The sequence below is a fragment of the Cucurbitaria berberidis genome (genome assembly GCF_010015615.1).
Source record: "Cucurbitaria berberidis CBS 394.84 unplaced genomic scaffold K460scaffold_2, whole genome shotgun sequence".
NCBI lineage: Eukaryota > Fungi > Ascomycota > Dothideomycetes > Pleosporales > Cucurbitariaceae > Cucurbitaria > Cucurbitaria berberidis.
Genome location: NW_024468936.1, coordinates 1847406 through 1871183, shown reverse-complemented (window position 1 = coordinate 1871183; position 23778 = coordinate 1847406). Strand labels below are relative to the sequence as shown.

Genomic DNA, 23778 nt, shown 5'->3' with positions numbered 1-23778 from the left:
CAGAACAGAACAGAACAGCCCTTTTCAACGCCAACACCACTGCCGCCGAGCCCTGCCTCCGTCTCCGTTCCCTCGCGACGAGTCAATATGGCGCGTCTCAACACCCATCCCTCCGCCACACCGCAGCAGCAAACACGCTCCTCAACCATCGATTCGCTCTACCGTGCCCCTTCGGCTGCGCCGCGAAACGAGAGCAATGTGCGCACCTCGTCCTACTCTGTCCTAAGCCCGACGCGATCCATGAACTCAGACAAGGAGAACGATTTGCCTCAAACGCGCGAAAATACCCCACAACCACATAAAGTCAGGGGTCGGCGAGGCGCGTCTGCCCGCATGCCCACACCCGACTCAGGCTCGACCACTGGTGACAATGGCAACAAGCGACGGCGGACCGGAAACTACACCATGCCCGAATCCGAAATCTTCACGGATGAGCTAGAAGCAGAGGAGCAGGAAGATGAGGAAGACGAGGACGCTGAGGAGCCTTCGCAAGTCCAGCCCGAGCCTGAAGAGGAGGGCAACTTGCGCTTCTACAACCCCAATCAGGATCCTGACCAACGGCGAAGACTACGCGCAAGCATGCGCGACCATCAGCGCACTGTAGATGGTGAGTTCGGACGAAAAGGCCACATCCCCTGCACGAGGCACTAACATACCCAGAAAACCGCGATGAGATGGTGAAGCCTAACAGCAAGCTTCTCGATGCCCTCAAGACGCAGAACAACTTATTCGGGAAAGTGCGGCAAACAGCTGACGCGGCGCTGGATTCCCGCTTCTTAGTCAATGCCAGTGAGCTGGCAGGGAAGAAGCTAAACAACAGCCTACAAGGAAGCGCTGGCGTTGGTATTGACCTGGACCAGTTTGTGTCCAAGTGCATCTACTTTATGAAGTCTGGCGGTCATGTAGCTGGCGGAGAAGAAGCACCCGTCGTGCCAGTGGCAGATGGTGAGGACGAGGAAGATGGTGATGGCCTGAACTGGGCATTACTTGGTCGACAAGCATGTTTTCCCTGCAACAAGCGCCCGCCGGTATCGAGCTTCTTGCTCGGTCCCCTTTCTGTTCAGAAGCGTGTCCGCACCACCCAAAGGAAAGCTCGCTCTCAACGGCAGCCCGTGGGACCAGCGACCCGACCACAAGAGATCAAGGAAGGCGATATCCAGCAGTCCGAGAATTCGAATCTGTCGGACCTCGTCAAGATTATCAAGAAACGGCTAGAGGACCATCTCCAGCGCGGAATAGCCGGCGTTGAGGGCGAACTATCCGAAATTCCAGAATCGGAGCTCCAAGATGAAGACCAAGCTGCGGCTTTCCGACGCTTCAGAGTGACTCAGGCTCCTACTGAAGAAGCAGCCGTGGGCTTGCTCGACTTTGCCATCAATCCCAACAATTTCGGGCAAACTGTCGAGAACTTATTCTACATCAGCTTTCTAGTAAGAGAGGGGAACGCAAAGATCATCAAGGATGCGGAAGGGCTACCTCTACTCAGTGAGTTCAACGTAACACCTGCTTGATGCATCCACTAATCTATGAATAGTACCAGAGGAGCCCCGCGGCGCATCCAATCAACGAGAAAATCACGCCCAGAAACACCAAGCTGTCTTCAGCATCGACTACCCCACGTGGCACATGTTCATCGACGCCTTCGACATCAGGGTACCCCTGATTCCACATCGCGAGCAAGAAGAAGCGACTGTTGGATCCGGAGGCTGGTATGCCGGCTAAGCCGCCCATTGTACGATACAGTTGTTACGGCATACAACTTACATCGTTACCGCTTGCCTCAGTCCTCCATTCTCAGCCCTTGTACGATACAAAGAAGATTTGGCACATACAGTCAGGCCGCGATATTCCATCCTTCCCTTTTGGAGCCATGGGCGTACAATTCGATTCGTCCACTTGGTACACCTCGCGAGCGGCATTTTGTTACGAATGGATTGCACGGCCTGGTATCTTCTTTCTTGATTTTGCGATTTTCAACATATACATATAGTCTTTTGATACCCAAGATCTTCTTTCTACCTGGCTAGAGCGCACAGCGCGTGGCTTTGGAATATATTTGAAGTGTCTCCCTGCATCCGTATATCCCAACATGTTCACCTTTGCTTCTCATCTACGTATATGCTCGCTCGTATATCCCTTTATAGTCTCATCGCCGTACGAGTGTCTCAATCTCAGGGGTCCACCCGGACACACCGCTCATCTTGACGCCTATCCAGCCACGAGGACATGAAGTAAAGGAGGGATTTAGTTTCAATTTCTTTGGGGATCCGATTCTTCGACTAGTAGACCCCTAGACCTGAACCTTGGGCTTAGGAGTTTGTTTTCCTCAGTCCTTAGTTTCTCACTTCGCGACATGATCGCTTGCGCATGAAGTTTCAGACAGCTACCGGTCATTTCATAGATAGGGAAGGGTCGACGTTCGCAGTAATTTCTTATAGTTATCTTAGATCTACTAATCACTTCCCACTCTCAAGTACTCAACGCTATCTCATAAACAGTTAGGTACTTCTTTTCAAATTCCAAATCTGCTTATATCCTGATGTCGGTTGCTGCAATGAGGATTTCGAGATGGAATTTGTTATTAGGATATAGAGAACTTCTTTTCACGAGTCCAACATCTGGTGGCAGAATTGCGAGTATGATGAGTGCTATTGAGGTGGAGCTGAGGAGGAATTATGACATGTTGACCTCGAAAGCCTTCCCCACGAACCAGATGTCCCAACGGTCTACTATAATCTAGACTAGTTTGTCTTCTGTTTTACTTCACCTGCTGCAGATAGTAGGCCGAACGCCAGGCTATGTCAGGAATTAGGGCATGTCGGCTTTGAAGGAGTGTTATCTAGACATTCCATACATGAAAGCTCTGGGATATGGACATCTGGACATTGCGAGAGTTCGAAATTATTATACTTTCATTAACATCTTTTAATCTCATGGTACAACAATGGTGTTACAGTATTTACACACGCATCGCTACAGATCATAAAACAACCGCATCTTTTGGCCATCATGCAGCCCTGGTCCTCAGTTGAACGCCATGCCAGCCTTTAATTTCCTCCTTCAGCACCTCGTTCACCATCTTGTGTTGTTTTATCGGGGTCAATCCCTTGAACTTGGGCGACTCAACCTCTATGGCGTACATCGATCCACAGCCCCCGCTAACGTCTTGTACCTAAGAAATCAGATGTCAGTATATCTCCTGTAGCTCTACATCTTCGCTTGCATCGGTATCCCAAGACTTCCTGGCTCTTCGGCATCCCGAGACATCCCGGAGAACCATTGCTGTACTCGCATGACAAACATGCGAATTGGTGATCCTTGTACTTGCTTTGACCCCGCGTTTTTGTATCATGTGCGTCTTCTTCCTACAGTGATCGGTATTGCTCAATCGGTGTCATCTATGCAAGTGCGCCTATCTCCGTCTCTACCAATGTCCAAAACCCAGAGGTGTGGTGATGCATACCTCTAACTTTACGGGATCCAATTCCGCTTTGATCTTGTTGAAAACATGTAGCTCTTTCTCGTTCAGGTATTCTGGCGGCTCAGGTGCTGTACTGGCTGTCTGCGAGTAAGACCGGACGCATGATGCGGGGAAACGCAGTCGTCGCGAGAGGCCGCTGTGTATGCTTGATCGGCTTCGTATGCATTGCGAGCTGATGGCACAAGTAGAAACAAAACGCGCTGTCGGGCGTACGCATGGTCTCACTGATGCGGAGGTAATGCGTCGGAGGAGGGCTCGTGAGGGTGCCATTGTGACAGTGTGAAGAGCTGTATCATCGGTGTTAAAGAGCACATAATGCGGGGTGCATGCTGAGGTATAGCAGGAGGTGTAAGCTTACGAACGGGCAATGGTTGTTTCCGCGACTTTGACTGACGTTTGACAAATTGGAAATCTCACATCGCGACTTCGTCATGGGCCCGAGCTTCTACCGCCTAATCACATGATTTGATGATTAATGTACTGTCACGACAATCTCGTGCTCTCATTAACCTCGAGATCACGACGCCGGCTGCATGGCGTCTCTCACGTCTCACGGCCACAAATCCACAGCATTCACTACGAGCGTCGCGATCTCCACAAAAAGGTGCAATCTAGAGTGCCACAAGCTAACCCACCACCGGGGTAATTGAGGGGCTCCACCCACCAAATGACAGAAGTACCTTCAAGTACCTTCGTGTACACTGTCTTAGAGGACGCACTGATAGCGAAATCCATTATCAAACGTATTTCTTGAAGATTTGTAAACTCGTATCTCGCCATGCCTCTCTACATCATTCTATCTCCGAATGGTGGTTCAATCTCCACAGTGGGTCCACTTTGACGTTGAGAGTCCCATGGCACATCTCATCTCACCTCACCTTACATACGTGCTACGCTACGTCAACCACCAGAAACGAGGCTTGGACCCGTCATTGACCAAAGAATGTTGCGGCCGAGACCGCCCAAGGACCCTGATCAGCGACATGCAGGCTGAAGTCCACTTTCACATGATGAGGGCAAGGGTTCTTATCGAACTGATGCACCCCTCTATACGCCACCTTAAACAGCCCGTCTCCAGGCTAAGCGCTCCTGCTGCAGTCGAATATAGCGTGCGCCACGAGCTGGTGAAGAGAGCCGCAAGGGTTCGGAGGGATCAGCTCAACCCCACCACCATCGTAACATCGCACCATCGCATGAGAAAATAACCCGATGGCGCAAGAACCTCATATCATATCGCAGCGGATGACGTGCGTATGCCTCTTGGTCTATCTCACATGCTCTTGGATTAGCGATAAGGATAGTCGATCATCTTGAGCACCATGGTTGACATGCTCGCGCTAATCGGATGAGCCAGGACGATCATGATGGGCGAGGTACAGTGGGGAGATGTCGTGGGTTTCCGTTTCTTGATCTCCGGCTAGGTAATATATTCCGCCATGTCGGATATATCACTTTCAGATTAAGAGCCGTTAAAATAACCAATCAGCACTGCAATCATGGCCACTCGCAATCATGGCATAGTACGATGAGGTGCGAACTATTACAGTAATTTTGGGTACGACCTCTGGTCACTAAGAATAGCTCTCGATCATTCAAGAGCTAGGTTGTGGTTTGAGATTGATGGAGAAATTACAAAACTGGACAACCTTCTAGTGTTGCTAGACGGTTCCTGGCGTTTGTCATCTGGGGAACAGTAGAATGCAATATGGATATCTGGAACCGAAGGCAGAGGTACCAGGAACCGGCGGCACTTGGGTAAAGAGAGGATATGGAATCAACAAAATGAAGTGTATAGGCAATTGAATTCAGAGCGTTGTCGCAGCTCATACACTCCGTACCCCATCATCGCCAATATTCAACAGTGAAAAAAAATGCGTGTCGCTATCTTGCTTGGTGCCCTGGCGGCGCTGGCCGCGGCATTCCCTCATCCACAAGAGCAAGAAGACCCAACGGGAGAACCCTCACTCCCAACGCCCACAATCCCATTGCCGCTGTCAACATCTCTAAACATTCCAATCACCGGCCTGTCGACAAGTGTACCCTCATTCGCAACTCCGACTCGCACTCGGTCTAGAAGGCCTCACTCGGAGCCAATTCCCATCTTTACCAAGGAGTGCCTCTGCAATCTGGCAACGGCTGCGTATCCGTGCTGGGCTACGGACGCGCTGCAAGTGAGTTAACCCTCAAAGCCGAGAAGAAGGAGAGAGAGTGTGCAAGCGCAAGAGGAAGAGGAAGACGGAAATAACAACTATCGCACATGTGTAAGAACAGGACTAGCTCAACGCCTAACACATGCAACAGAGGTGCAACTTTGAGGAAAACTTCTCCTATGGATGCTATATGCAAGCCGCACGAGGCTGCCCAACACCCACTCGAGTCGTAAGTTTACCCCCCCCCATAGACAGCCAGCTCAGCGCCAATCTCTCTTTCCATGACTCATTTGAAATAATGGCACACAGTGCGGCGACCTCTTTAAGCCTACCCCTCGCACTGGCCGCCATCCTTGCGAGATGAGACAAACCCCCGATCTTACTACGATTGCACCGACCTTTATCCCGACGTCGGGTTCGGCATTACCGACTTTCAACATGTCGTTGCCGGTCTTGCCGACTTCGAATGTTACGGTGCCGGTTTCGATTGTTATATAGGAGGATGGGAAGAAAAGAGACACAGGACAAGATCGGTCTTCTGAATACAAGCTTGGAGTTGGAGTGCTGTGGGATGTGATCGGTTGTGTTTGGGATAGAAGCGAAATGGTGCTCTGTAGAGAGGCTTTAGAACAATAAATCTTGAAAAACAGGCACGACGATGATTAATAGATTAGAGTCACCTATATTCCTCTTTGCATTCTTCTTCTTCTCTTCCCCCCATACTGCGTGCCTTTCTTGTTCTCGAATTCTGATATGTTGTCACAAGCATGATATGAACACGACGTGAGATGTTGAAGATAAAAGCAGACTTACTCCCCTATTCTGTTCAGTCATCGAAGCATATCATACTGCATTCGGCGAGATGGTATTGATTGATATCCTTTGGAACATGGGCTGTAAGCAACAAAATCAATCGCACATTGCACCGCGCCGCCCGCAAGCCTAACCGTCTCTTCAACCAATACCATTTTGCAAATGCCGACCAACTGCTCACACATCGTGGAGGGGCTTCCCCACCTCTCCCTTACTTACTTACTAACTTACTGCAGCCACAAAGCAAATAGCCGTAGCTAGCTCACCGCCATCACGAAGCCCGTCTCACCTCCTCACATGATATCCTACAAGCCACTGCTCGAGCGTTCCAGACCGGGCCCTTCCGCGACACATACAGTGGAGAAGAGAGGGGGGGAGCGGAGATCCAGACCTCTTGTCTCTCCCCGTTCCGAGGGGACGGCGATAACGCTCATCTACAAACTGGCCACCCCGGCGCTTGAAGTACCACCGGCACGGAAACGGAAGATGGAATTGCCAAAACGCACCGGCGAAGAAACGACGTTACTTGGTGCGAAGGGAAAGCGGGTTGGAGGTAACAGTACAGTAAGGAGGACCCACTCTCAACAGTTTGGGGGCTGACTTTCTGTCAGAGTAGTGCCGAGACTTGGCCGCGACGATGTTCATTGCTGATCGAAAGAAGAAGAGAAAAACTTTCTCGTCGGGTCGCGGAGTAAAGTGGAGCAAAGCACATGGAGGGAGGGAGGCGGAGAAAGATGGGTTCGAGCGAGTGTGGAGTGGAGACTAGAGACTGGAGAAGTCTAGACTCGAAAGTTGGTGATGTCATGGAGCACATACTACTCCCCTTGGAAGCTTGTTGTAGTTCTCCATAGGAGTTTGGGATGGTAGATTTTAGGTACATCGGATCGAGTCGAGACCCTGATCTCCATGGCCTGGGTACAGACTCTGGTGAAGTGGAGAACGGACATGGCGTTGGGATTCTCGAGCGGCTATCGTACGCGGACCGCGTGAAACATGACGGCTTACTGCATACCCTGCTGAGGGGTATCAAGTATCTGGAGGTCATCGGCTTGTACTCCACAAACGATGAAGCGATGTCGAGTCCCCCGTCGATTCGATCGTTGAGCTTTTGTCGCGTGTTGTACATCCCACCAAGTGGTTCTCCACAGCATCCACCTCCGCAATCTGGCCCCAGTCATGTCATCGCTGCATGCTTTAAGCAGGGAAGGCGGACAAGCCCAGCATCCACCTGCATCATCCCTCTCTTCCACAGTTTCAAACCATCAATTTCGCCCCATGCATGACACACAGAAACCCTTTACACTCCATTTCGTTCCCGTGGACTGATGTACTGCGGCCCGCGATATAAGCCCAGCTATAGCCCATCCGTTCGTTAGCCTTGTGCATTTTCCCAACGAATGTTCGCCTCAACACCATCTCTTTCCTTGGCAGTCGCGGCATGCCTGGATGAGGCTTGGGACGGGTTAACAGACCCTGATATGCAGCCGCCCATGGTACAAGCGGCTAGGCGACAGCCCACTACTGCATACACATGCTTCTTTGAGCGTGCATGGGCTGGATGGGGACGAAGAATGGGCTTGTTGAGGATTCGCCGCCCCGAAGCCACATACGACGACGTCGAGTCAACAACGGTCAAACCCCCTGTATGCCAACAATGCATTCCTTACCCCACATCTCGAATGTAGAATGCATGTGCTCGGAATATTTCCGGTCTCATTTCCGGATACTGTGGTGAAAGAACGGGTTCAACAGCGTCTTGTCTGCTGCCGTCGTATCCAAGTACAAATTTTGCGCATTGCTGCAACATGTGCTGAGAACATCGCGTAGCTGCGTGCAGATGAGGACGCTAGGCCCAACGTACTACTAGCGCCGCTCGGCTGTCTTGCCCCTCAATGCCCCTCATGTTCGCTTCCAGCTCCATGGGTGTTTTTACACTTGGAATCCTTGATTGACGTTGTGGGTACTCGAGGAGCCAATGACTGGCCTTCTCGCTCTCGCACTAGTAGAGACCGAGAGGAAACGAAATATAGCAGTGTGCAGATAAAGTGCTGCGAACGGGAGAAAGCCCGCCGACTAAAAGTCGAAAACAATAAAGTTTATCTGAACTTCTCATTTTGCAAGTTCGGCACGAAGTCGGAGGGCTGGCTTGGTCATCCCGACGAGGAGGCGCGTCAGCCATGGGGCCTTGTCACTACCTGGTGAAGCCGCCACAGTCAACAGGCCGTCGACAGCCAACCAGTCAGCCATCGACGTCAAAACGTTTCTTGTTCCAAGTGTCGAGCATGGTCATCGTTGACGGAGCGTCTTTAGTGGTCGCAGTTGGCGCCCGTGTTCACATTGCGAAACTGTATCATCGCGGTACGCGTCTTACTCGGAAGAGAGCGGAGATGAAGTGCGCGGCTACGCGGAAAGTGTTGCGATAACGTTCGCTTCGGGCCCTCGAAGCGATGTTCACAGCAGCATGCAAGTCATGGTCACTGCTCGTACGTCTGAGCCTCACGCTGGAGAATGTCCCTAGTCGTCTTGGGGAAACTGGATACGTGGAGGTGGACAAAACCTTAAAGTTACCACCCTGTCCACATTAGCAACTCCCTCCTTCCTATTTCGGCCGGATGGTCGACTTCGTTTTCAAACTCCCCTCTGCATACCACACAATCTCAGCTTCACCAACACGCCTGGCACCCATTGCATCCTCCCCGCGTTATCAGACCTCACCGATTAGGCGACGTAGAATAGAGTGAGTTTGTGGATGGAGGGCTGCCGACTGGTGGGGTGCGCTTTTGTTGAGGACGCAGAAGCATGGGTGCCTGCAGGCGTAACGCCTGGGCACGTTGTGGGCAGATATACACAGGCCGGTTGCCGAATTTCGCTTTTGCCATGCAGTGTAGAGAGCCTTGCAGCCATCTGGAAGATTACACCACGGCTCGCACGGCAACAAGAAGTGATGAACCCGTCATGCCAAAACGTAGAGACAGCTAGGATGGTGTGCTGAAGCGACTCGTCCGTTCAGTAGTCCCAGACGGAACGGTCCAGGCCGCTGACTGGATTCAATTATTATCGCATCCAGATGACGTTCCCCAGACGTTGTGATGGAGGCATCATCTGGCTGCTTACAAGAAACGAGGTGTGGTGCAATGTGCTGTCATGGTAGCCTTATCTCCCAGTGCTGCGGACCCGAAATGGCGTGTTGTTACACGGCATGAATGACCACAGACTGCGTTTGATGAAGAGCAGTCTGATGTGCGAGAGCGCGTGTTGAAAGTGGTTTCCCCCTCGAGCGTGAATATGTAAAGATGCCATTGATTCTGATTGACGGCTACTCATGCCGCGAAGACGGAGAATCCTGCCATGCAGGGTCCCGACTGACTGCCTTTAGGGATGTAGATATGCAGGGCATTGAATTGGTGGCTTCTCCACTTTTGATATTTGCGACTGGTCCGGACACTCCCCCGCAGATAGGCTATGCTGACGGAGACGGTCCGAAAGTGAGACGTGTGTCAGTGTACGTGTGGGCTGTGAGTTGAAGTCGGGGTTAGGTTGCGATGCATCATTAACACCACAACATGGTGGACCTTGAAGATGCATTTGCGAGGGGGGTCGCAACGTGATCGGTAGGAATGTTAGCCTGTCTCCACTGCTCCGTAGATGGACTGCAGCATATTGCGGGGATATCTGGACAAAGTGGCCATCTATCCACGTCCATTGATTGGAACTGAACGCAAAAGCCCAAGGCCATCTGTATGAACATGAAGTCTGTGGACCGCGATAGTGGGTAAACGGAAAGATGGCAAGGGTGGAACGCACCCCGAATAGTGGAGGTCAGTAGAGACCCCGTATTCGTCAAATACTGTCTTTGGTTGTTGGTCTCAGGCATTGCTGGCTTTGTACGCCAGGACCTCGCATTCTGGAATCTTCGTCAACTTGCTCAGTACGTGACATGAGTTAGCGGGGACCAAGTCTGCCATGGTTGACATTGCTCAAGCTCTGCACCGGATGAGGTGGGAACAAAGTTAATGATATCGGTCCTTCGATGTTGGCTCCGTCGATTCATTGCTTTTTTCGGCTCACCAAAATCGTGGATCGTGACTTTAGGGCAGCACGGACGGAGGATCATGTTCAATTTGCGGCCGTGATGGCTCTATCCTTGCTTGAATGAACAAAGTCTTCTGACCATGTCTGTACTCGTGCAACCCCTTGGCTATTCGGGCGTTACCACTCTCAAGAAAACCTTAATTTTGGCAAAGAGCGGTGTGCGTATCGTAATAAAGAATGCTGGTAAGCATAGGTGTCCCATACTGTACTGGCAGGGCTTTCCTCCTTTGTGACCTAGCTTCGATATGATGGAAAAGTGGGATAGGAAAATCCTTTCGCGCGATCAAGAAAAGGTCGCTGACATCATGCATCGTGATGGGATTGCAGGAGCGGGAATATTCAAGTAGCCGTGGAGCTAGCGGAGGGAATTGCCATTAGTGTGGAGATGCGAATGCGACGCGTATCGTGCATGTGTAATTATACAATTAAGCTGGTTGTTCCGGGCATCCGTCTGTGGCTTCTTCCCATGAACCATGGTACTTGCGACTGGGCGTGCTTTGGTTTTGTGCGCTGGCGAGACGCCAAAGTCTAGAGGGAAGAGGTCGTTGGTCTGCGAGGACCACTTTTCCTGCGTGGAGCCTCTGTTAATCGTGACCAGTTGCCATGACTCTGGCGCACACGGGGGTTATCGCGAATCCACGTCGGAATGAAGGTTTCAAAATCCCATTCGCGGATTCCCTGCTTTTGTACTGCATCTCGCTAAATGTCGTCGTAATGCTGCCATCATTTTCGATCACGCGATGAGCTGACAGGCTGCGGACCGATTTTTCTCAGATTAGGAAGGGGGAGTTCAATCGGCTGTATTATTATTCTACGCATGTACCAGCCCGTGGCCACTGATGTTTTCCGCGATATCGAAATCGAGATTGGAAGCGAAAGTGGATTGTCCACGGCTCCTTTGCAACTCTTCTACTAATCTCTGGCGTGCCACGGCATTTATGATATGCAAGCTTGACACTGACACAGTCTCATCCATGGAATCAGGAATGCTGCTGGTGAGCCGCGTCGTTTCGCAGTTGGCATAGCCGGAGCAAGGCGGAATGTAGCATAGCGGTACGTATTTCCTGGCTGAACCCCTGCTAGATTTAGGTAGCCGGGATCGGCGGCTTGAGTGGGATCGATGGTAGAACGGGCGGCCAGCATGGGGGTTTCGGGCGGTGAGAGATTGCCAGTCGGTGTGCCAAGTGCAAGTGGAGGGCGCGCTTAGATTTCTGCCGGCAAAAACTTTCTGACGGCAGGACGCGAAGTGGGGCACGTCACGACGCTGGGGAGTATGGGGCATAGCCGGCCTTGGTACCTCGGCCTGGCCAAAAGGTCGTGTCGCAACCAAGGCCAGAAAAGATGTGTTTCAGCATGTAGATCATTCAAGATGGCCTCACCTGAAAAAGGGCCGGATGAGGCAGAGAGCTTGCTTGTACGAGGCGGTTAGTGCATGCCCCTCTCGGAGACGAAATGCATTGAGAAGCCGAGTTTGGCGGTTATCGGATCCCAACAGATGTGGATGGCAATCTCCATTGTGATAAGGATGGGGGTGGGTAGGGGAGGGTGAGTGGGTCTCGACTGTCAGCGCGCTCACCTGAGGTTGCGAAAGTAAAATTGGTACTCAGCCACGGGTTGGATTGGATTCATCGGGTGGAGGCAGCCCGCCCGCCCCTCAGCATGCCATGGGGCGGAGATGGGATACGACAGACAGACGGCTGCGGGTAGGCGCGCGCAACGGGCCAACTCGAAACGATGCTGTCAAAACGAGAGACGTCTGCACCGAACAGCTCTGGAACAGAGAGAGATACAGGAGGAGGGGTCACCTCGTAGACGACGCGTCGATGCCATGTCCGAGTCTGTTAGCGGCATGCAGCAATGAAGCAGGCGTTGCGGTTGAGAATGCGGGGAAGTTTGTGTGAATGAAGCGCCTCGCATGCACATGGCCAATTGAGCGTGTTTCGAGATGATGATCATGGCCAGCATCCAAGACGCGCCGTGAACGGACTGGAAGCATATGGCCTGCAGTTTCATGTGTGCATATACATTTTTTTTTTTTTTGAATTGTGTCGCAAGAGGCTGCCCCGCCTCAACAACAAACACACGACCGGGGAACGAACGTGGAGCTGGAGCTGGGTGGAGAGAGATGGATGGCGATGATGAATTTTCAGACTTGCTGGCGAACCAGAAGTTGCATGCAGCTGGTGTTGAGGCTCGCTTTCCCGGGTGGGCAGGGGCCACGGAACTGCTGCTAGGATGCGGCTTAGCGCGGCCTCGAGGACGGGCATCTGATTGGGCCAGGCCCGACCGCCTTTCTGCAGGCCGTGGCGCCGATCCAGGCTCGTTGAGGTCGCAAGAGGGAAGTATTTTTTTCTCGTCGGAGGGCGGCTGCGGCTGCGAAGCTCACTCGAAGCCGCAAAAGCCTTATCGCCCCGATCAGTGCATTCAGGTACCACGAATGTGCTTTGCAACGGGCAGAGGCCAGCCAGCACATTCTTCTCCAAGACGAGACGTCGTCGTCAGCCACGCCACCGTTTCCAGCGCGCGTCCAACGGCTGGCACAAACGACAATGACATCATGCTGTAGATAGACTGTAGACCTAGACGAGGGCGTGCGTGGCTTGAGCGGCTGTGGCCACACAACAAGCACCGCCTGGCAACGGCTCGCAAATTGCGGAGACTGTGCTGTGCGCCCTTACGACTCGCTCCTCAGCAATGTGAGAGCTGATTGCCAGGGACTTGTTGGTCGACAAAACCCCCGCGCCATCCGGCTTTTATGGTCAGCTCATGTGGGTTAATGGCAAAGAGTGGAGAGCGCCCCCCGGGCAGCACCGTCCGAGCGAACAGCGAGCATACGCATACGTGACCAGACGTCGACGACGAGAATAGGTGTGCGAGAGTAATAACCAAGGAACGTGGGTGAAGGCGCTTTTGCTTGCTTGCTTGCTTGCTTGCGTGCTTGCTTGTTGCTGCTGAGTCCTGTTTGACCGTTTCGAGTGGCGGCCGTGCCAGACATGGCCGCTTTTCGCTTGCGCTCGGTATCTTTCTTTGGCTTGTTTGAAGTGTCGACTGATAAAGAAGAGATAAAAAGTCCATGTAATTATAATGGCCCGTTGACGCCACTGACCAACTGTGGGCACACGCCGCAAGTACCGACAAGTCTCTTTGACGTCTCTCTCTCTCTCTCTCCGCCCGTCGGCGCCCTTGTCGACTGTCACCAGCAGCAGCAGCAGCAGCAGTAGCCGCTCCGATAATCAAAAAAAGTCTCTAGGCTCTCTCGCTCGTCTCCGCTCCCGCCCGCCGTCGAGAGAGCGAGGTTGCTGCAAATCCTTGGTCGTCATCCTGGTCTGTTGGGGTGGATCGTGCTGCAGTCTATTAATTCGCTTGTGCATTGGTGCTGCAGAGCCCTGCTCGTATCCCCGTGCGCCATCCTTGCGAGGCCAGGCGTCCATCGATTTTGGTCGTAGTTGGTAGCCATCCTGGTTTGTCCACCTCCCCCCCAATAGTCGCCTTCCTGCACTCTTGTTGCGCTACCGCTCCTCAACACATCTCTCCTCCCCATCCTCTCCTCTCCAACATTTTCTCCCGGCCATTGCCAGCCAGCAGATCCTTTTATTAGGCCGACCGCAGTGTGAACCACCTGGTGCTGGTTAAGAGACAATACACACACACGACCATCGCGGTCTAATCGCTCCCTCGCCAACCACGACCAAGGTACCTTCCGCCTGGGTCCCATCATACGAGCGCCTCTTCTGCATAGCAAAACCCACACGGAAGCCACCGCGCTCCCCGTTCCTCGAAACCTCGAAAGCTGCTCACATTCAGTCAAGTCAGCACACCTGCAGACCTCGACTTCGACCTCGACCCAACGTTGCAGCTTTCGCTAGCTGTGATAACCCGCCGCTACCCTTTCCCAGAACGAGGCTTAGCCACCCGTTTCTTTCACCTAATTTCTGTAAGTTGCTAGGGATCACCAAATCAGTCATTTGGTCGGCCCAACACAATGTTGGTTGCCACCGCTGCTGAGCATCATCAATTCACCTCGCCTGGTCACTCGCTCGCACCAACTCTCGCTAATATCAACCCCAGACCCACCACTTCATCATAGCACCCTTCTAATGCTCCCGGCACCCTAAAACCTCAACTCCACACATTCGATCCGCTTTTTCAACTCCACCAAAAAGCCGACCGAATGCCTTACACTCCGCCCTCAAATCCGTCGCCCGCATCCTCGAGGAACAGCAGTCCTATTCTCAGTCGCAACCATTCCTACATCGACCAGACTGCCCTTTCGCCTGCCTCCTCTCAGCGGCCAGCCCTGCCTCGCTCTGTCTCGTCCACGTCCTATCTGCACAAGTCCCGGCGTTCGCCTTCGCTTTCAAGTGTCGACAACAACACGGCTGCAAATGGCCAAATGACAAACGGTAGCGTACTCATGATGGCCGACACCAGCCGCGCCCGTGGCCACTCCAAAAATGGTAGCCTCCGCCCGTCTCCTCTCGCTGTGAACCATCTTCTGATTCCTCCAGGTGCGATCACGACTCCTCCTGAATCCGACGACGACGAGCGTGGCCGTAACATTGGCAACCTACAGGAGCTGCAAGAAGCGCTGCAGCACATCAATGTCAAACGGATGCCTTCGCCGCAACGAGTCGAAGCCAACTCTACGCCCAAGAGCACGACGCTTCCCATGACGGCTGCACGCTCACTTTCCGCAGAGGCTCGCAAGATTTCCCACTCGCGCTCGTCAAGCGAGATTACCCTCTCCCAACACATGATCCACCCTCTCATCACAGACCCAGTCATTAGCTCATCCGATGGCAGCGATGCCGAGGATGACGAGTTGCGGATAAAACCGCCGCTACTGCGCAAGAAGTCGGGTGAGCTGGTAAAGCCTGCTCTCAGGCCTCCGTCGCGCCGACGACCCTCGAGCATGCCTGGTACGCCAACTTACTCGAAAGCGGTGCACTTCAACGAGGACATCGAACAGGTCCGCCACTTTCTCATGGTTGACAGACCGATTGCTGTCAGTGCAGGCTCGTCACCAGTCGAGACTTACGACAGTGAGACCGAGTATCCTTTCAGTGAGGACTCCCGCACAAAGACACCCGAGTGGGAGATCAAGCTCACCAACTTCCCGACAACCGATACGCATGAGCGGCAAAGTGCACCAGTCCGCGTAGAGCGCATCTTCCTTGCCTCTGATAACCAGACGTTGGTTGGCAACATTGCGTGCGCCAACATCTCGTTCCACAAGTACGTTGTAGCTCGCTTCACGCTCGACTACTGGAAGACCACGTCGGAGGTGGTTGCCGAGTTCAATCACGATGTTCGCAAGAAGCAAAAGGAGGACGGCTACGACCGCTTCAACTTCAACATCAAGTTGGCTGACCAAGCCAACCTGGAATCGAAGACGTTGCTACTGTGCGTTCGGTATACAGTCAACGGCCAAGAGTTCTGGGATAACAACAACTCAATGAACTACCAGGTCGACTTCTTGAAGAAGGTCAAGCCGCGTGAGAGCAAGCGCTCGAACAGTGGCCTCGGCGCGATTCCCCGCAGCAGACACTCACCTCTTGCAGCCCGGCCGCGTTCTATGCCAGCTGCTTCGATCGACGATGACTTTGGTCATGAGTTTGAGAACAAGTTCCAGTTTGGCAGCGGTCGTGGCATTATCCACGGCGACTCACCCAATTCATCGATCAAGCTCAAGCCCAGGAGTAAGCGTGGAAGCCTTTTCCCGGATCAGGCACCTCGCACCTCGCAGGTTGCTCAGGCTTTTGCCTCGCGCTACGACTTCGGGGCTTCACTCACGGCTGCGTTGTCTACTGCCCAAACCACCCTTGGCGAACGCAGTGGACTCAAGGTCAACACCTCAGACGTGGGCAAGAAAGGCTACTTTGACCACCCAGCTCCCGCTCCCAAGGCACGCACCACGGCTGGTACGCCTGTCCCTGGTACGCGGCCCGACTCCCTGTCGCTTGAGAAGCCCGGCCTACAGTCTGCCGAGTATAACGAGTTAATCCAGAAGTTTTGTTTTGTACGTTCCCAACCTCAGCACCCGGTCGGTAAAATGGCCTAGACGGACACTAATACGCATCCAGTTTGGCACACCTACCGGCAAAATTTCTCCGCTCGCTGCTACACCTGCGACCTCGAACGTGCAAAGCGACGGAGCCATGGATTACATGATGAACAACAGCTCTGGGAGCAACCAGTCATCTGCCACTAGCAGCCCCCCTTCCCCTGCCATGCCTCTCTTGGTCGATGGCGCCAACGATATGATGTATTCCCGGAGCGCTTCCCCTTTCTTATCCCGCTCAAACTCACCCGGCCCCGTTACTGGGACTGGTCCCGAGGACCATATGACCTCTCAGTACCAGCATGGATACAAGCTGGGAGGTGGCATGTTCTACGAGCGCAGCCACACCCCGACAGCATGCGTCTAATATCGTCTTACCTACACTTGTGGCGGTAATTCTTCTTACGCGTAACGAATCTTCTTGGACACGAGATGCGCTTACGACCTGACTGATCATGATGCGTGGAGCGAATGTTGCCGGTTCTCTGGCGACTGAGCGCTCACGAGTCTCCTTCATTACGGTACGAAACGTTGTTGTGAACCCAGCAGCTGAAGTTTTTTTTCTTGCGGTCTTCTTCCAAGACTATCGCTTTTCCTGCATATTCCAGGACGGCTCTTTTGCGGCATTTTTCCAGGATGGCCTTCTTGCATGTCTTATTTTTCAACCGGAGTTTTTGTCAGCTCGATTACGGAGTTCCTCGGTCTCTCTGTCTCTTCCTATCCTCTTCCACCGACCATAGATTGGTTGTAATGCTCCATCCTTTGAGCGTCCCACTCTGATTCCGGCGTTTGTTGCCAGTCGCTTCCGGGCTGTTGGTCTGCAAAAAGCGTTTGATTTTCCATGTGCATTTTGTAGCGGTTTCCCTCATTTCTACGGCTCGTTCGATGGACCCTGCGTACATAGGTAGTAGGAGATGCAGCAATGCGAGCATGTTGATGTTACCAGTGGTTCCTAATCGTCGGTCGCCGTTTTGTTTCTGTTCGCTCCGTATCGTGTGTATTCGTATGCGACGCTGTCCGAGGTTATCAAGTCAGAGATGGGGGAGGCGTCCTCGAGGGTGCATCAGCAGGCCCTATTATATACCACCAGCAATGCAACAGAATTATGGCCTACCTCAGCCTTCATTTTATTGTGCCCCACCAAAAAGGTACCTCGTGAGCATGTAAACTCCCGCCAATTTGCACCAATGGTGAAGCCGAAGCGGTCTGGATCGTGAGATTCGTGGCCATGTGACCTGTTCTGCCCAATGCCGGGGTCGTAGCTGCCCTTGCACCGCTGACCGCCTGCCATTTTCAGACAGCTAGCCTTGGATCCGAGCGCCGGACAGCTGATGATTGGCCTGACCATGGGACCCTGAGTCTTGCAACTCCAACTTCATCCCGCACAAGCGCGTGTGTGTTGTGTGTGTGTCTTCCTTCACGATATCCCTCGGTCCAATTTCTCCGCCGACTTGGAGGACTAGTCCAACCCCCCGCATTTCTTGCGTCGGCGTCCACTTGCAACAATGTCCTTCTGGGGCAGCGAAAAGGCAAAAGCCGTTCCTCCGCACCTCGCACCGCCCGTCCCTCGCTCAGGCCCCGAAATCGATGCCACGACGGTGATTTCACTGTTCGCTGTGCTTGCACTCCTTGGCAGCGCGTATGCCACTTCGCTCAAGGTCCTGCCCTCCACGGCATCGTTGAAGATACGCATCTTATTCATCTGGCACCTGTTCGACGCGCTTATCCACTTCGTCTTCGAAGGCTCCTTCCTCTGGAACTGCTTCTTCGTCACGTACTCGCTGCCCACGTCCTTCTCGGCCGCGAGCAGGAAACATCCGCACATCACCCTCTTTACGCCGCCCGATGTATACTGGCTTGGAAGGGAGGACTTGTTGTACGGGGCCAATTATGGGACGAGTCCGCTGAGCAGGTTGTGGCAGGAATACGCAAAGGCGGACAAGCGGTGGGGAGGCGTCGATCTGACTGTCGTCTGTCTGGAGATTTTGACCGTGTTTGTAGCCGGCCCGCTGGCGTGCTGGATCTGCTATCAACTCACCAAAGAGGAGCGGAAGGGCATATTGAAAAAGTACTTTTGGATGGTCGTGCTGGCTACGGCGGAGATATATGGAGGTGAGTCATTCCAATGCTTTATCACAAAGAAGTGGAGTTTGCCGAGGGGGTGGAGGCTTGTATAAGGTGTTTGTGAGGCGTTATGTGGGTCCGTGGTTACTATGAGTGGCGTTGTGTTGTGTTGTTCGAGTACAGGGCTGACACGTCGTTCACCGCTACATAGGCTGGATGACTTTCGCCCCTGAATGGGTAACAGGCAGCCCGAACCTCGACACGTCGAATTGGATGTATCTGTAAGTGGTCTATTTCATTGGACGCTATTCCCTGGTCGACGTGTCTTCCTACCTAGTGCTTGCCACACTAGGTTCCGGTAACCGCGTTGGCTAATTGCAGCGCCTGGATTCCGCGCTGCCATGCATCTCTACCTCCTCACTCGTCACACGTTTGTTGACTGTGGGCGTTCCTGGAATCGAGAATGCGTTGTCCCTGCATATGCGCTGGCGGGTATCTCCCGCGGACCCACTTCTCATTTCTCGACCACGTTCGGCACCTCTGCCTCACTTTCCACCCTTCGCACAACCTCACAACCTCACAACCACATCGCCTTCATAACTGCAGCAGAGCATGATTTTTTGACTAACTGATCAATTACTAGCTGGCTCTACCTCGTCTTCTTCAACGGCCTCTGGATCGTCTTCCCCGTCTGGATCTTGTGGGAAGCATACCAAGCCATGAGCTCCGCGATGTCGCAGGCCGAAATGGTCGACCTTGTCAATTATCTCAAAAAGGATGATTGATCGCGTCAGCACCTAGATCAGCATACTACCTTCGTGTGTAAGAGGGAAACATAGAGGGGTGGAAAGGGTTCGACATGGCAAAAGCATAATTTGCACGCATATAAGCGCGGAAGTTTCTGGAGTTGATTGATAAGACTTATTTTAGAGGCTTGATTGCTGCTTAAAACATGTACAGAGTTACGATTACTTCTCTCAACGTGGACATGCCAGAGGGTTTTAGAATTCAGTTCCCTGCGTGCACAGACGAGGCCGATGCACCCCCGCCACTCTCCTGTAACAGATGGCATGGTATGGTAAGATGTTGGCAGTGTGCTTCCGGGACAGGAGCGACGAAGTAGCTGGGAACCGTGTTATGAGTAGTAGTGGTTGTGTCACTTCATTGTGTGTGCTCGAGTGTACCTCAATGGCCAACAGTCCGAGTCTGTGCGATCCACTGAAGACAGAAAGCGTCGATATCATGGAAGCCCAAGCGCGATGTGAAGTGTCGGGGAATGCGACCCAACCTCGTCGTCTTTCCGCCCCTCTTAATGGCATGGCTCTCTCTCCCTTCAAATGTGCCGCTTGAATGATTGTTGCGTGTTCAAGCCAGCTGCTTGCTTATCGGAGGCGGAGGGTTTGCCAGTTTAGACTGATGGCGATGCTGATACTCACAAGAGCCTTGCGCGTCTCCTCATCGTGTCTCGTAGTCATTACTTTGACAGTAGAGATCTCATATTTGCCGAAAAATGTAGGTAATTTAGAGAGAATGCGTTGACATGAAGTTGGTGCGCGTGACAAAGCAGGCGTTTAGGCCTGTATCCGAGCTAGGATACCAACGCGACACCTCACTGCACTTTGACTCTTTCTGGTCAATGAAAGCGGCTTCACTGCTGATATCACTTGCTAAAAGTGATCGCCATCACCGATCGCGCTTGCTAGGTCTGGAGGTAGACTCAAAGCCGCACAAATTGCCAATGAGGCCTACCAACAGGCACTTTTCTAGTCGATGTGAACGTGTCGTCCGAAAGGCGAGAGCCACTGCTCTTTTGTAACGAATTTCGCTTGATCTTCTTGTACAACCGCAACCAGACTGCATCTGCGTTGCATTGCTCGAGGGCCTGACGCACATCGCTCCTCTCCAGAACCGGATCCAGCATGTCCAGCAACTCATCAAACCGCTCTTCTCGGACCGTGACGTGTTTAGCAATTGCGCTCAACAGATCAACAAAGCTCTTCCAAACCATGCGTGTAGGCGCATCAACGTATAACTCCGGCCGGAACAGATCACGAGTCGGAGCAGAGTCCATGGAGAGTTTGGTCATGCTAGTCTCAATTGTTGAAATGCTGAGGGATGTAGAGATGAGACTGCCGCCTTTGCTGCGACTGTCTGTTTGGTGCTTGGTGCGTCGATAAACTTTTCTGATAATGTCCCAAGCATCCTCAACGCGCGTCCTCATGAAGTCGCCGGCGTACTCGCACATTAGGGCCACTATATCCAACGTATTGGACACAATGTATCCCTCTGGATCCTGTAAGCGAGGTAGCAAGACAGGCCAGAGGGTGTTGATGAGGGGCAGGAAAGAATTCTCATGCTTTGCGAGTGCAGGAATCGTGGTTCTGAGAAGAGACAGAAGCGAGTTTCGAAGGCTTGGCGAGTTTGTCGTCAGGTAGTGCTGTGTGAGTCCGGAGATCTTGAGCAGGATATCGAAAGTTCTTGGGGCGGGAGGCGGAAGTTCTGCCGGTTGAGTATCAGTTGTAGGTTCCTCTTCGGCCACTCTATCACTCCGCTCTTCATTCTCTGCAGTGGTAGCAGCTTTCCACGGCTTTTCAGGGAAGGGCTCTGTGGACCACTCCTCCATTTCCTCTGTGCTTTTGAGTGAGTCTGCTTCCATGCTTCTCAACGCCTCGACGACATCCCCCATAGAGACCAGTTTCTTGCGGCCATGGCCTGGCTCATCCTCGTTGGCTGCAGTTAGAGCCAGCTGTGGTGCCTTCACACCCTCTTCCGCCATACCTTTCAAAACGGAGAATAAGAGCTCCGCAAGTTTGGGATACCCATGATATCTCTCTAGCGCGTCAAATATGCTTCCCACAAGATCATCCAGATACGGCAACAAAGATGGTCCGCAGAGTCGCATCATCATCAATAGAACTTGAGGAGCCTGGGGTGAGACATCTCCAATGGCAAGCTTTAACCCAACAGCGTTGACGATATAGTCAACATTGGCAACAACGAGCAGGCCAGCGTTAGAATACCCCAAAGTCTCTGCGATTATGTTTAGGCAGGTCAATGCATGCTCCCTAAGTGCAACATTCGAGCTTCCGAGATGATGTAAAACTGGGTATAGAACTTCGCTCAGCTCTGGACGAAATCCTGCTTTGTACCGCGTTGCCTGTAATGCTACTGTCTCGAGGGCTAGCGCATAAAAGTGCCAGGGCATATCTATACTCGACTCTTGTTGATTGAGAATCGTCAACGAGTGGGAGTATAGGGCATCTAATGTTTCTTCCCGCAAATTCGGCGTTCCCATGTCGATAAAGTCATCGAAGGACGGGTTGTTCGTTGTGAGATCTCTGATCAGGTTGACGGAAACCCAAAAACTGGCTAGTTGTGATTCCAGTGTTCCAACATCGATCGACTTTGTAAGCTCTTGTGCCACCGCCAATGCGGAGTCCGATCTCGCGATCTCATTTAATAGAAGCTTGAATTCCGCGATGACATCGTCTTGACCCTTGAAACGTAGCTTGAGCGGTTCGAAGGACGAGGATATTGTTGAGTCTAGCACCAAGGCTCGATCTGTCAATGTCTCCGACGTCTTTTCGACGATTTCTTCTAGCCCCTTCGAATCACATAGAACCGTAGAGACACCATCACGAAGACTATCAGCCAATCTATCGCCGAGAGTGGTCGGGTCTTGCTCAAATAATCGTAGCGTGACCGAAACTTGATGAATAATTCGACGTCGGCTACGGTCATCTTTCGACTGCATCAGCCGGGGAAGGGCCATGATCCAGCCATGAAGGCTTTCGCGCAAAAGGTCTGCGAGGTTATGATCTGTGGATAACAACACTTTGAGCTGGTTCTCAATTGTGTCTTGGGAGCCTTCATGGCCAACAAGGCTGATGATCGTTTCAATAGCCATGCTCGTACAGTTAGAGAGCGATTTTCGGCAGTCCTGTATGATGCAAAGACACAATCGCAGGAGTGCCTGTCGAACCTCTAATTTGTCATGATCTCGAAGCTTGAAGACGTTTGCGAGAGCGATCTTCATCTGAGATGCTGTCGCTTGCAGCCATGGGGCGGAGCGCGTTACTGTAGGACTTTTCGCGAGCTGCTCTGGAGGTGCTTTTTCGGGTAGATGCTTGGTTTTCCGATCGCTGAGTAGGCGTAACAGCAGCGAAGAAAGTAGCCCCAAGCTCTGCTCGACGACCCGAAAACCTGGCCGATTACTACTACTTGGGGTCAACACCTTAGTAAGAGACGAGACTATCTTGGGAAGAAAGCTTGCTAAAGCGTCATCGTCTGCTAATGCAGCGTTGAGGGCTTTAAGCGCTGTAGTAGCCCGGAATTTGACACTGTTGGAACTGCTGTCCGTTAGACCGTCAAGCATGATGAGAACGGCCTCGCCCAGAGCTGGTATGTTGGCTGTAGCAGTCATGACTTGTTGGCCCTGATTCGTGCGAGACACTTCAGTCATGAGCTCAGCCATGCATTGGAAGGCCAATGACTGAAGTTCCTCTGAAGTCCCAGCGATGCCATTTTCTGCTGAAGAGGGTTTTGCCAGGAATGTAAAGAGGATGAGGAGCTGGCCAGACAGAGCAGGGTCGAGACCTCCTCCCCAGCCGGCGCATAGAAGAACCGAGATACATTCGAGACACAGTTCTAGTGCACGTACGGGCACTTGTCGTGAGATCCTAAGGACCTGAGAGATTGGAACAAAAGTATATTCGGTCAATTTTGCATCCAGCAGATCTGGTGTGGTAGTGATCGTCTGGAGGGTGCTGAGCAAGTTCGTAAGCGCCTGAATTAGGTCCTTCCTAGCGCCCGGATTCTGTGCGAGTCTGGCGGTAACCTGCAGCAGCTGGATACATGGCTGTTTCAACTAATATATGTGTTAGTAGAAGATTAGTAGTAGGGCCACAACTACGTACTCGCTGAAAGGTCTGCTGTCTCTCCATCTTGGATTCGTCTGTCCGAAACCTTTTAGGGGAGTCACGGACATGAAGAAGTTCGCAAGATGTGGATACTTTTCAAACACAGGCGAAAAGCTCTTCTTCCGAGCTACGTTTCCATGGGAGGTGGCTGTGAGACACCGGTCGATACTAATGGATATCCCCAAAGTAGAAGGTGAA

At 52.5% G+C, this 23778-nt stretch overlaps 10 protein-coding genes across 10 annotated transcripts; 7 read left to right on the top strand and 3 right to left on the bottom strand.

The window, feature by feature from the left end:
- Positions 1-87: 87 nt before the first annotated feature.
- K460DRAFT_280128 (Nse4-domain-containing protein) lies at positions 88-1722 on the top strand (the record flags this gene model as incomplete). The annotated part of the gene is made up of 3 exons (XM_040928384.1): positions 88-607; positions 661-1485; positions 1535-1722. The coding sequence occupies 3 exons, from the start codon at positions 88-90 to the stop codon at positions 1720-1722; spliced, it is 1533 nt and encodes a 510-aa protein (XP_040790137.1).
- Positions 1723-2928: 1206 nt separating this feature from the next.
- Positions 2929-3862, bottom strand: K460DRAFT_363643 (bola-like protein). The gene is made up of 3 exons (XM_040932856.1): positions 3840-3862; positions 3464-3768; positions 2929-3172 (listed from the first exon to the last, which is right to left on the bottom strand). The coding sequence occupies exons 2-3, from the start codon at positions 3749-3751 to the stop codon at positions 3008-3010; spliced, it is 453 nt and encodes a 150-aa protein (XP_040790136.1). The 5' UTR covers positions 3752-3768; positions 3840-3862; the 3' UTR covers positions 2929-3007.
- Positions 3863-5352: 1490 nt separating this feature from the next.
- K460DRAFT_402916 (uncharacterized protein) lies at positions 5353-5661 on the top strand (the record flags this gene model as incomplete). The annotated part of the gene is made up of 1 exon (XM_040936571.1): positions 5353-5661. One exon carries the CDS (start codon positions 5353-5355, stop codon positions 5659-5661), a length of 309 nt encoding a protein of 102 aa, XP_040790135.1.
- A 2180-nt stretch (positions 5662-7841) lies between these two features.
- On the top strand, positions 7842-8646 carry K460DRAFT_352691 (uncharacterized protein; the record flags this gene model as incomplete). The annotated part of the gene is made up of 2 exons (XM_040931668.1): positions 7842-8087; positions 8272-8646. The coding sequence occupies 2 exons, from the start codon at positions 7842-7844 to the stop codon at positions 8644-8646; spliced, it is 621 nt and encodes a 206-aa protein (XP_040790134.1).
- Positions 8647-12175: 3529 nt separating this feature from the next.
- On the top strand, positions 12176-13163 carry K460DRAFT_60471 (uncharacterized protein). Its single transcript, XM_040938557.1, has one exon. The coding sequence runs from the start codon at positions 12533-12535 to the stop codon at positions 13100-13102; it is 570 nt and encodes a 189-aa protein (XP_040790133.1). The 5' UTR covers positions 12176-12532; the 3' UTR covers positions 13103-13163.
- Positions 13164-14707: 1544 nt separating this feature from the next.
- On the top strand, positions 14708-16964 carry K460DRAFT_332716 (carbohydrate-binding module family 21 protein; the record flags this gene model as incomplete). Its single annotated transcript, XM_040930853.1, has 2 exons — positions 14708-16555; positions 16620-16964. 2 exons carry the CDS (start codon positions 14708-14710, stop codon positions 16962-16964), a joined length of 2193 nt encoding a protein of 730 aa, XP_040790132.1.
- A 319-nt stretch (positions 16965-17283) lies between these two features.
- K460DRAFT_402914 (uncharacterized protein) lies at positions 17284-17888 on the bottom strand (the record flags this gene model as incomplete). The annotated part of the gene is made up of 2 exons (XM_040936570.1): positions 17284-17610; positions 17712-17888. 2 exons carry the CDS (start codon positions 17886-17888, stop codon positions 17284-17286), a joined length of 504 nt encoding a protein of 167 aa, XP_040790131.1.
- On the top strand, positions 17721-19554 carry K460DRAFT_60845 (Emopamil-binding protein). The gene is made up of 3 exons (XM_040938559.1): positions 17721-18709; positions 18873-18942; positions 19305-19554. Exons 1-3 carry the CDS (start codon positions 18103-18105, stop codon positions 19444-19446), a joined length of 819 nt encoding a protein of 272 aa, XP_040790130.1. The 5' UTR covers positions 17721-18102; the 3' UTR covers positions 19447-19554.
- K460DRAFT_363633 (uncharacterized protein) lies at positions 19305-19980 on the top strand. Its single transcript, XM_040932855.1, has one exon. The coding sequence runs from the start codon at positions 19614-19616 to the stop codon at positions 19782-19784; it is 171 nt and encodes a 56-aa protein (XP_040790129.1). The 5' UTR covers positions 19305-19613; the 3' UTR covers positions 19785-19980.
- A 398-nt stretch (positions 19981-20378) lies between these two features.
- Positions 20379-23604, bottom strand: K460DRAFT_281540 (uncharacterized protein; the record flags this gene model as incomplete). Its single annotated transcript, XM_040928498.1, has 2 exons — positions 20379-23528; positions 23578-23604. 2 exons carry the CDS (start codon positions 23602-23604, stop codon positions 20379-20381), a joined length of 3177 nt encoding a protein of 1058 aa, XP_040790128.1.
- Between the last annotated feature and the right edge of the window lie 174 nt (positions 23605-23778).